Source organism: Plasmodium yoelii, assembly GCF_900002385.2.
Source record: "Plasmodium yoelii strain 17X genome assembly, chromosome: 9".
Taxonomy (NCBI): Eukaryota; Apicomplexa; class Aconoidasida; order Haemosporida; family Plasmodiidae; genus Plasmodium; species Plasmodium yoelii.
The window spans coordinates 664013-677197 of NC_036181.2; the positions used below are offsets into that span (position 1 = coordinate 664013).

At 23.0% G+C, this 13185-nt stretch overlaps 1 protein-coding gene across 1 annotated transcript; it reads right to left on the reverse strand.

Annotated features, from left to right (window-relative positions):
• Positions 1-830: 830 nt before the first annotated feature.
• PY17X_0914100 (conserved Plasmodium protein, unknown function) lies at positions 831-10920 on the reverse strand (the record flags this gene model as incomplete). Its single annotated transcript, XM_022955951.1, has 2 exons — positions 831-10456; positions 10746-10920. 2 exons carry the CDS (start codon positions 10918-10920, stop codon positions 831-833), a joined length of 9801 nt encoding a protein of 3266 aa, XP_022812159.1.
• Positions 10921-13185: the final 2265 nt, after the last annotated feature.

A 13185-nucleotide genomic window follows, 5' to 3' on the forward strand; every position in this document is an offset into this window, starting at 1 on the left:
AAGTCTACAAATTCAACAAATAGACAAGTTAAATATTTCAAATAATAAAAATATTAATGTATGCATATACAATTGTATATATTTATGGCGAAATTAATGCATATATGTAAATATGTACGTATATTTCCGATGTAAAAAAATATTTATCGAATAATATATATATATGGCCCAATACTGATAGCATGACAATGATATGATTAAAAATAGTTATCTTTCATTCATTCTGATAATCCTGTGCATTTATATTAGAAGCGTTCAAATGTCTAATTGCAATTTGAATACATCATAATTCATTTGTAAATGAAAATGAGCACACTCTCCTTAATAATTAAGTGTAAATACAGCAAAGAAAACCGGCTCCCATATTTATATATTATATGTGAACTTTTCGTAAATTTTTCTATAAGCATTTATTAATTTTTTTAAATTTTATAATACGTATACTTAAAAAATAATAGAAAGTAGTTAAAATTAATTCCCGAAAGTAAAAATAAAAATAAAAATATATTTATTTTTATAAATTTAAAACAAAGACACATAAGATAAAACGAAAAAAATAAAATTATAAATAAACATTATAGTATGCATTAAAAAAAAATATTACATATTATCACACACATACACACACATAAAAAGGGTCATGAAAATGTGTATGTTTGTTACACAGATAGGATGTATTTAATACAAAAAAAATTATTTGGCATTGAATATATAAAAGCGTGAAATCAGATTAAATCGGATTATGGTTATGAAAAGTTTTTAAAAATTGTTCATGATACATATATGCTCACAATGAGATAAATAGTCTTTAAAAAAGCTGCTTTATGAAGTTAATTTTTGTAATATTCTATGTAATAAAAAGGAACGGCATATGATAAGTCAAAAAGTATAACTGTTCCATTGTTAAAATATATTGAATCATAATTATTATAATAATTGTATATTTCATTACTCTTATATTTCATAAAATTGTGAAATGGAAAATTTTCATATTTGAAAGTTTTTCCTTTATGTAAGGACACTATTATTAGCCTATAACAACCTCTATTACTCAATTGATTGCGTCCATTATTTTTATTATCATTTCCACCGGAATTATTTGTGTGGCTAGTTAACCGATCATTCATATAGGGATTCTCTTCTTTGTTATTGTGTCTTTTATTGGAATTGCAACGATCGTCAATAAATGTATCAAAAAATTTGGTTGCCTCGTGAACAAACTTAAAAAAAATGCCATAATTTTTCGTATTAGATGCATTTTTTTCAAAAAATTTTTTATTACAATCAAACCCATGAGAATCACTAAAAACTTTATCCATTAAATTAAAATTTGAAATAAAAAAATATAAATTTGTTTGATCAAATTCATAATTTTCCTTTTTCATTATTGGTATAATATTTTTTATATTAATTTGTTTGTTTATATGGGATAAAAAATTATCTAAAAAGTATTTTGTTGATGTTTTTAATATCCGTTTTTCGTTCAGTGTGTAGGATACTGGTTGCTTTTGTATCGAATCAATTTTATTTTCAAACTTTTTACTATCTTTGTTTTTTGCTCTTTCAGTATTATCTTGGGTATTGCTTCTGTGAATACTATCTGCAATATAATTTTGCTCGATAAATATTCTTTTAATTAAATTAGTTTCATAACAATTGTTTATATACAAACATATAGTAGAATTTTCATATATTTTATATGTATCTCTAAATTTATATTTTATATATCTAAAAAATTTATAGCAATCAAAAGCGTAGAACAATAAATTATTGTATGCCAAATTAAAAATATCATAATAATCTTTTTCAGAAAATAATGTAACTTTATGTGTCTGTCTTTTTTGTTCAATATTATAAATATTAAACATAATACAATTGTGCATTTTTGTATTTTCTTCATAAAATAGCGATGTAAAAAATTTATTAAATAAATATAATCTATTAGATTTACTAACTGTAGAATCTTCGATATATTCATAATTTAGATTTTTTAATACAACATTTATATTACTACTAAATTGTCTGTTAACAATTGTTTCATTTCTTTTATTTTCTTTTCCATCTTTTTTTTTTGCATCTATATCATCACTTTCTTTTTTTACACTGACATCATGATCTCTATTTATATTATTTGTTCTACTACTGCATATTATAGGTTTATCCCTTGAGAATGTAACCACATTATTATTTTTCTCAAAATCAATAAATTGCGAATGCATTTTGTCTTCCTCTTCTCCTTTTGTTTTGCATTCTGTATTCTGACTATTTATATTTTTAGAAGAGATACTACGATGCAATTCATTAATAGCTATTTCTACTTTTTTTAATGTAAAAATATCATCATCATTTGATTCCTCAGTCATTTTGTCGCTTTCTTTACCTTTTAGCGTGTCATCTGTTTTGTTATTCGCTTGATCATTTTGTTGTTCTTTATTTTGATCATTGTTGATGATATTTTCATTTTTCACATTATTTTCTATTTCATTTATTTTTTTTATCAATAATTTTGATTTTACATCCTTCAAATCATTTTGTATATTTATCATTACATCCATAAGTTGGCTTAGTACTTGTCCATTTTGACCCGTTCCTAAATCGCCAAGTTTTTCACGAAATAAGTTTTGTAATTTATTGGTGTCACTATTATCGGCATCATTTTCATTTATTTTATCATTATTAATTTTATTTGTATTATTATCACTATGATGAATATTCGTTTCTTTTTCCTTTATGCTTATTTTGTCTTTTGTCGTTATTTGATCAGTTATCTCAAGATTTTTCTCATAACCATATGCTTCATTATTATGAATTTTATTTCCATCGAATTGAATATTAGAATTTGAATTTGAATTTTCATTGTTGTCCCATGATTCACATTTTAAATTATGACATTCATAATTTGTATTTGCCTTTTTCAAAATGGGGGTGTTTGCATTGGTTTTATACAGTTTTTTGTTATTTATTTGATCAGAATTGCTACTAGGCGAGTTATTCTTATATATTTTTCCATTAGGGGCGTATTGGTTATTTTCAACTTTATTATTATTATTATTATCAGACATATTTTGTCTATTCCCATTATTATATTCAGGTACTTCTATTTCGCCATTATAATGTTCTCGAGTATGGCAAGCACAAGTAGAACATTTTTGTTGAAAGGAATTATTTTGTTCATAAAATTTCTGTTCATTATTTATTTTGTTATTATCATGGATATTTTTAATATCACATTTATCATTGTTAAAATTATTATATTTCATTTTGCCATTTTTCATAAAATTTTCATTGTTATCATTTTCAGAATACTGAGCTTGTTCTCTAAAACATCGACAATTCGAAGTATTATCAACATTATGGGGATTTTGATTATATACTGAATTATTAAAATGTTGGTCCTTATTATTACATGGATTTCTTGGTGTTTTTATTATTTTCCCATTTTCTTGAGGTATATATTCTTCATCATAATATAGATTATTTTCTATCCCGTAATAATTTCTATTATCACAAGATGAACAAAAATTATTGTCAAAATGTCCGTTGCATACTTTATTTTCTTCAAGCATGCAATTGGAAGATACACATTGACACACATTATTATTATTATTATCATGATTGTAATTAAAACAATTTGTGCCAATTTTTTTTGGATTTCCTTGGTCATAATTTTGATTGGGGTTATTCATCATTTTGGGAGGTAATTTTTTACATTCAATTGCATTTGATTCATTATAATAATAACCGCTTGGGATTTTATTATGAGGATTATAATTGCTATTTATATTATTATTACAATTTTGATTTTTTTTACAACAAGTATTTTCGGAATTTCCAATTTTGTTGTTTACATTATTTATACAATTTGTATGATGGTCGCATTTCATTTTTTCAATATATTCAGCATTTTGCATATTTATTTTCATAAAATGGTTTGGAACTTCGTTACAAATTGTGCCTTTCCTACTTATTCCATCCTCATTAACATTTTTTTCTAAGTCATAATTAACAAGACAAAGAGTGTGTTGTCTTTCATTATGAGTAATATTTTTGCATCCTTTTATTAAATTGTTTACATTTCTATTTTTATCATAAGAAGGATTATTATCGATACCATCTAAATTTTTAGGTTCTATCCTTTGATTTTGAACACGTTCATATGATATATATCGATCATTATCGTTTTGATTTATAAGATTATTATCTAATAAATTGTTAATATCTCGTAAATCATTATAAATGTCATTATTGTTAATATAATGCTCTGAACCATCCTGCCCAACATTCTTTATTACATAATATGGTACTTCGTTATAGACACATTTAGACTTTGCATAATTTTGATTTGAATTTTGATATGCTAAAAAATTTGCATCATTCACATTCGATACATTATAATCCCTTTTATTATTTGTCATATTTTGTGTCTTTTGTTTTTCTATATTTTCATTATTATATTGTTTCATATTATCATCAATGGAATTTGTCATTGTAGACATATCTTTTTTTTCTTTTTTATTGTATTCATTGTTTCTCAATTCACCATTATAATAATTATGTTTGCATTCACAATTTTGTCTATAATTACAATGTGGTTCTAGATCTGTATTTTTTTTTTTTTCATAATTTTGAGAATCCTGAATTATAATATCACTCATATTGTTATGAATATGAGGATTATATGCCATATTTAAATTTTTATATTTTTTTTCATATTGGTATTCATTCCTATCCAAATATTCATTATTTGTTCGAGAATTTTGGTGTCTTACAATATTATTAACTTCATTTTTTATATGATCATTCTTAAATGATTTTGAATGTTCATTACATGTATTGCTTCTTTTTATAATTCTTCCATTATTCAATTCCAAAGCAGAAATAATTGTGTCATCTATATATATATGTTCTGATATATCAGTTGTTCGACTCACTTTGTTTATTATTTTATCATCAAATTTATTTCGATTTTTATAAGTACTATCCTGTTTATTATAACTTTGAGGATCTATGTCATTATAATTTTCGTATTTCATGTCCCCTGAAGTATTACATATTTCATTATTATATTTAGAATTATTTAAATTAGCATAAACATATATATTATCCAGAGATTTTATACTTGTATGAAATTCATCTTTGTAATTATTTTCTTTCATCGACATAAAATTATTAGTTTGCTCAAAATTTTCACAATTTTTTACAACATTATTATTATATATTTCCTGACCAAAAATAATATTTTGGTTATCATAAGGATACTCCTTTAAATTTTCCGATACCAAATTTGCACTATTATTTTTTATTTTTATTTGTTCACTAGATATATGAGTATATGGAATTATTTTATTGTCTTTATTAAAAGATTTAAATTTATTATTATATAGTTCAATATTTTCGTTTTTTTTTTGCATTTCATTTGATTTTTCAGGAAATTTTGAAACCCCTTTGTTCATACATTTATTACCAATTTCGTGTTCATAATTAGATAAATAAATTCTTGGATCCTTTTCTACATTTATTTTTTGTCTGTATTCTTTTTGATCCCTTATATCTGTTAAGCTTCTAATATATACACCCTCTTCAATTATCTGTTTATCAGGTATATGCTTTTCTTCTTTACTAATAAGAACATTTTGGTGCTGTAATTTTTGTTCACTTCTACTATTAGCAGTATTAAAATTTTCAGATTCATATGCTTGATTATTTCGATTTACATTATTATGAATGTTATTATCACCGTTGATACGATTTATTTCTTTCTCTATATCGAACTTATTATTTTCGGTAACCAATTTGAGGTCTCTATTTTTGATAATTTTTCTATTACCATTTTCGACTTCTTCATTATTGAGATTCTCATTTGGGGTGTTCATATTTGTAGGCAAATTATTATTTGCAACATCGATAGTATTGTTGATGTTTTGGGGATCTCCTAAAGTCTCTGTGTGATTTTTCAAGGGTTTATTTGGAAAAATATAATTATCATTAAAGCTCGAATTAATAATAAAACCTTTAACGTCATTTAAAGGTATCGTTTCAATATGATTATTTTGATAAACTTGGTTATAATATTTATTATTTATTGTATCTTCTTTATATCTATTTGACTCATTTTCAAATATTGAACTATGTATTGGTTTTGGAATATCATAATATTCTGATGAATTATTAATATTATCAAAAAAAAGAATTTTGGTATTTTTATTATCATTCAAATTTAGGACATCTGACATGTTTGTTATGTTACTATGTTTAATATCGTTAGATTTATAAGATGCATTACATATACTATTTCTGCTGCTATTATTTCCGCCTTTTCCATTATTACCACTATTTTCTCCATTTTTTGAGTCATTGCATATTTCCATTATTTGATATTCAGTGAAATTATTGGCTCCATGCTCTATTTGAGGAAAGCTATTTTTTATAATATTCATATTGTCTTTTTCATCTAAAGTAGTACTATTATCGAAGCTACGCTTTCTTTTGTTTTTTTTCTTGTCATCCTTTTCTGATATAACATTTGGAAATTTCATTGTTGTTGAAATGTACGATTTATTCGTCCCCGTATCACTAAACCCTGTATCACTATTGTAATTGTTATATTCTAATTTTGTATTATTTTTAAAAATATTAAATATATTTTCATTCACAGGTTTTCCATTTTTTACTATATCATCATAATTATTTAATAATTTTTGGGGTTCTTCATAAGCAGTATTCTTCTCTACTTTATCATTTTCACAAATTTTTGAATTAATTTTTGCAAAATTGGCTTCAGTCATATCGCAACTAATATTTGACTCACGCTCATACATACTCTTTGAATTTGTGTTCATAAAATCACGTTGATCAATAATATCAACTTCACTTGTTTCATTCATTTCTCTTTTTTCATTTTCTTTTTTTGGTGCATGTCTTGTCATTATTTTCAACTCATTCTTTGATTTAATATCTCTATCTATATTTTTCTCATTATCGTTTTTCCTATTTTTTACCTCCCCATAGTTGGCATTATAATCCTTATTTGAAAAATTAACTCCTTTAAAAGAATTATTTTTCCCCAGTATAGTGATATTATCACCAACAACACCTGCATCAATGTCTTCTTCCCATTTCATGTTATTTATTATTGGATCACTCATACTATTTGTACTTGCATCTGTCTTGTTTTTTTTATAACATTCTTCTGAATCTAATTCAGAATAATTAGTCCATTTTGCCTCTTCATCATTATGTATATCATTAGAATTGTTACTATTTTTAAAAGGAATATTTTCATCTTCAAAAGATTTTTTGAATTCTAATTTTTTATCCCTAAAAATTTTTTCATTTAAAATTAGGTCATCTTTATTTAGATATAACTCGTTTTCGTATATTTTTCTTTCGTTATATATATCATTTGTTATACAATTAAACAACTCTGACTCCTTTTTACTTAACTTGTCTTCATGATTTTGATTATTATTCTCTTTATTCCCATAAAACATAGAATAATTCTTTATATTATATTCATTCCTTGAATCGTTCATAATAGGTATTATTTTATCCTCAATTTTTGTGTCGCCACTGATTCGGATATTATTTTGTGCAGTTTCATTTCCTTCTTCTACATACTTAGATCCTACAAATTTATTTATATAACCAATTATGTCAGTATTTGATTTTCTTAAAGAATTTATATGATCATTTTTTTCAAAATTTATCGAGTCTTTTAGCAATACATCTGTATCTAATTTGTAGGAAAATTTAGACGAAACTATAGATTTATTTGATCGAAGATCATTTATATTATTATAATTTTCATTTTCTTCTTTTTTTATATCATATAAATGCTTAGTAACATTATTTATCTGAGTTTGTTCGATTAATCCACGTTTATCAATAGATTCACTAGTAAATATTTTTTTTTCCTCTTCATAAAAATTTGTATTATTGTTATCACTGATTTCATTATTATTTATATTTAATATATTACCTTTGTCATTAGAAAAGGAATCGCAGTTATTTATATTAATGTTATCATGATGATTCAAGCTCATACCCCAATTGCTCATTTTGTTTTGATGTCGTTCATATTTTTCTCTAATTTTTGAAACATTCATATTTAATATATCCTTTTTACTAGCTTGTAATGAATTTTCTATATAACTTTTGGATATCTTAAAAATGTTATCTTCTTCACTTTTATTCATTGAATTAAAAAAATTATGTTTTAAACTATCTGATATATTAAGTTCTTTTAATTCTTTATTATCTTTACTCATCATATTTGAGTGATTAAAAATACTATCATTCAAAATAACATCATCCAAAAAATTTTCATGACCATTATATTTTGTATGTGTCTCTAATATGCTGCTGTTTAAACTTTCTAGTTTGGTTAAACTAAGATCATTTAACATTGATATAGAATTAATTTTTTTACATATTTCGTTGATATTTTCTTGATCAATTTCATACTCATTGTAACGATTATCAAACTTTTCATTGTTTTCCAAATTTGATACTATTTTTTTTTCATTATCTTGCAAACTAATTTCTCTATCTTCGTCTTTTAGCACACTTTGTTTTTCATCTAATTCTTCTCTGCGCCCGAAACTTTTCAAAAGCATGTCTTTGCTATTACTCAAATTTTTGTTATTTTCACGATTTATAGAATTTAGAATATCATTTGAAGCTTTGTTTTTCATTATTGCTTCTATTTTATTTTGTCTTTTTTTATTTGACCGATCAAAATTTTCGGCATTTTCGGCATTTTCAATATTTTCAGGATTGTTATAAAGAAAAGGGGAGATGTTTAAGTGTGATTCGAGTCCTAGAAGGCGATTTCCTTTTATATTATCACCTACATTATTTTGAATTTTACTAATAGATTTTCCATTTTCGATATCATTAGGAAATTTGTTAATTCTGGCATCCATGCTACTCGAAAAAGAAGCAATATCCAATCTACTGTTATTAAAAGTAGACATTGAATTTATATTATTATTATTATTATTATTGCTATGTTTATTTTCAGAAGATATGTAACTTTTTAAACTTCCTTTTTCGTACTCTTCATTCATTGAATCAATATAACTTTTATAATTTGGATAATCCATATACTTATTATCTAATTGGTTATTAACAGAATTTTCTAAATGTTCAATATGCATACTACTATGATTAAAATTTCTCTCTACAGTATTATTTATTATACCGTTTTTATTTTTATTAGTAATTCCATTATTATTCATATAAATCTGAAAAGAATTATTACAATCATTAGGATTTGAATTATCAATAAACTTTCTTTTTTCTCTTTGACTTAATGAGCTATCCCCTTCTACATTATTAATAGTCTTTATATAATGGGATTCTGGAATGTTATCTACATTGGTATATGTTTTCCCTTTTTCATTTTTATTATTTGCTTGAATATATTTACTAAAAGAATTATTGATATTATTATTGCTATTACAATTAAAAGAATCTGTAAATGTATTATGCCCTTGTGTTTCTAAATCTTTGAATTTTGAAAATCCAGAAATTTTACTAATATTCATATTATCAATACTATTTGGGAAATATTTATTATTAGAATTATTTGTTCCGTTAAATGAATAGATACTAAAATCCTGTTTTAAACTATCACTAGACACGAATGATATATCAAAATCATCATTGTGTAACAAATCACTATTTTCCCTTCTATTCGTTTCGTGCTCATATCTTTCATTATTATTACTATTATTTATATTTACATTTTTATTACTACTTTGGCTAATAGCAGTAAGTACATTATTGCTATTCCCCAATTTAGTGTGAATTGCAGTTTCATTATAATTTGCACTATTATAAGGGGGATCCGAATTTTCAATATTTTTTTTTAAAAAACGTTTTCTTTCTTCACCTTTTTCTATATTTGTATGATATGAACTGCTCATAGTAGAATTTTCATTTTGCATATTGTTAGTATTTTTAGTATCATTATTTTTTTTGAGATTTCCACTAACGGAATTATTATCAATGCTATCATCATCATTATCATCGTCATCTTCGGACATCATTAAAAGATTTATATTTTTTTCAATTTTTTTCAAAGAATTTCGTTTCGCAATATTTTTTAATAATTCAATTTCTTTTTTGTTTTTATATTTTTTTTTATTTTCGCTATTACTATTATTTTTCATATTATTATCGCATTCTGTTTCGTTGTTAGATAATAATGATTTATTTTGGACATTTTTAGAATTATCTTTTGGGGTTTCTTCATTTTGTTTTTTTGCTTCCTGTGTATCTGTGTTATTACCTTTTTTTTTATGCTTTATGATCGTTTTCAATTTCGATATTCTATCAGTTATGCTACTGTACAAATTTACACCTCCATTTTTTAATGTAGTTCCATTTGTTTCGAATTCCTGTCTTTTGTTCATATCATCCATTTTACGATTCCATTTGTTTTCTACATCACCTAATAATTTTTAACATTTATAAAATAAAAAAATACATGTGTGTATGTCCATATAATAGCATATATGCATTAAACATGTTTGAATTCACACATATATATAATTATTATACGCCATTCTATTATCTTCAAAACTGTATATTGTATTTTTTTCATTGAAAAATAAGAACATTAAGATTAATATGTTTTCAATAAATTCATTTAAATGTGTATATATAACTATATTTTTGTTACTTATTCAGCTATAGAAATAAATTAAATTGAGATATGAAAAACTATAATTTCTTCTTACCTTTGTCTTTTTTCCATTCATCCTCTTTTATGTTTTTGGAACTTTGGTTTTTATCATTTCTCAAATTTTTAATTTGTGTTGTTTTATTGTCACACGGTTTAGTATAATCTGAATTATTTGATATTATTGTTTCGTTTTCTTTATTAGTGGGCTCATGATATTCGCTGTCCATCATATTTTATTTATTTACTTTATTTTAACATCAGTTAAATTTTTAAAACGAAAATCCCACAAAAATAAAAAAAGTATATATGTATATAATTCCAAATTAATCGCATTACTCGAAATATTGTATATTATCCAATACCTATAAGGATGTGTTTGTATGTATATATACATACTGTATGCATAGTATTCGAATTATTTAAAAGTAATAATTTTGCTTAACAATCAATCAATGAATAAATAAACGAATAAATAAACGAATAAATAAACGAATAAATGAACGAATATATGAACGAATAAATGAACGAATAAATGAATGAATAAATGAATGAATATTTATGAACTAATGGAAATGTGTAATTATGTAATATAAAAAATGTATTTTTTAAATTAGGTAAAAATATTAATTAAAAAATTGTAACGTGCTACAATTATAAAAAATATATGTTTTTTTATACGCTATTATTTTTTATTTAATTACTAATATTTTTTCCGTAATTTAAAAAATACTAATAGCAGACTATGATTTATATTAAGTCATTATATTCAGAATATTTAATTGCCTATTTTTTTATCATAAGGATTTCAAAAATGTACAAATTAATAATATAATAATAAATCACATAAAAATGATATTACTAATTGTTCTAGTAGTGATATGTGTATAGTTGTGTAATTAGACCTTAAATAATTAAACAAACAAATATACAATATACATATATATGTATATATATTTATTTATATATAACTTACTATTTATGCAAATACCGTTTTTTATTATTACTTATTTTTTTTTTATATTTCGCAAATAGAATGTAATTATGCATACACACTTAATTATGTGTATTATGCATGTACCATAAGAAAATATAGTATATTAATAATAAAAAATTAAACATATAAAACTAAGTTTATCTCTTATTTTTGAATAATGATAATATTTGTTGATGTCCAATTAATATTATTCGATTTTCAGTTTTCTATATGTAAATTAATGTACGTAAGGAGTGTATATATATTTTGTTTTAATGCGAAATTCTATAAATCGTAATTTATATATTTTTCTTCTTTATTCAAAAGATAAAATAATGTGTTTTTAAAAAATAATTGTAGTGAAAAATATTTTCACTATAAATGTAAATATTATACTCCGTCTTTTAAACATAATAATATATTTTTAACTCTTTATTTTATAAATTTTATACATATTTTTAGTTTTTTCTCCAATAATGGAAAATTAATATTTATATTTTTATAAGCGATAATAAGACACAATAAAAAAAATACGTAAATTTATGTGTGTATGGATTATATACCCACTATATATTTCTCTCATCACTTTGATATACCTAGATAATGCTTAAATTAGTAATAAAAACATTTTTCCTTTTTTTTTCCTTTTTTTTTCCTTTTTTTTTCCTTCTTTTCTTTTAATTTTTTGGGTATATGTTCATAAATAATATTTGAATTAAGAGAATTATAAATATATTGTCTGCGGATATTGTATATATTTAAAAAAGTGTAATATTTATGCACTAAATTTAATTTTCAAATATTTTTTCAATGGTTTCTTTTTGTTCTACTATTTCAACTTATTATTCATTTAATGCTTAAAGGTTATATTACATTGTTTGTATATTTATAATGTGTCTATTAATAATTATATAAATTATAGATAATCAAATGTGATAAAATAATTCGAAAAGAAAAGCTTTAGTTTGATACATAAAATAGAGAATATATATACAAAGTCTTATATTTTATAAACTTATTCCCGTTTTCATTAAAATTGTGTATATCCCCCAAAGTTTTGGTGCTTCGTGAGGACTATACATATAATGTCGAAATAAGTGAAAATGACTATCAATAAAAATTTAAAAAATATAATGTGTTTAAAAGGAAAAAGGAACTAAGAGGGTACAAAATTAACACAAAACATGTAATACAAATATTGCAACATCTTATATACAAAATGTGGAGAATATATCATATAAATTTTTTAATTCTTGAGTCCTTTTTTTTCTTCATTCTTTTTATAAATTCGCTATTTTTCAAATATATGATTTGATAATTTAACACGAGTGCAAAATTCTAAGCTAGTAAAAAATTGTATCAAATAATTGCACAAATAAAGTAGGAAATAAGAAAGTTTTTCAATGCCAATAGCCAGGAAACATAGACCGAATAATTATGCATCGATAAATATATAAATAAATGCATATATATATGCTTCATGAAATGTTTACATAATATCATAATATTTAAAACTACAAAA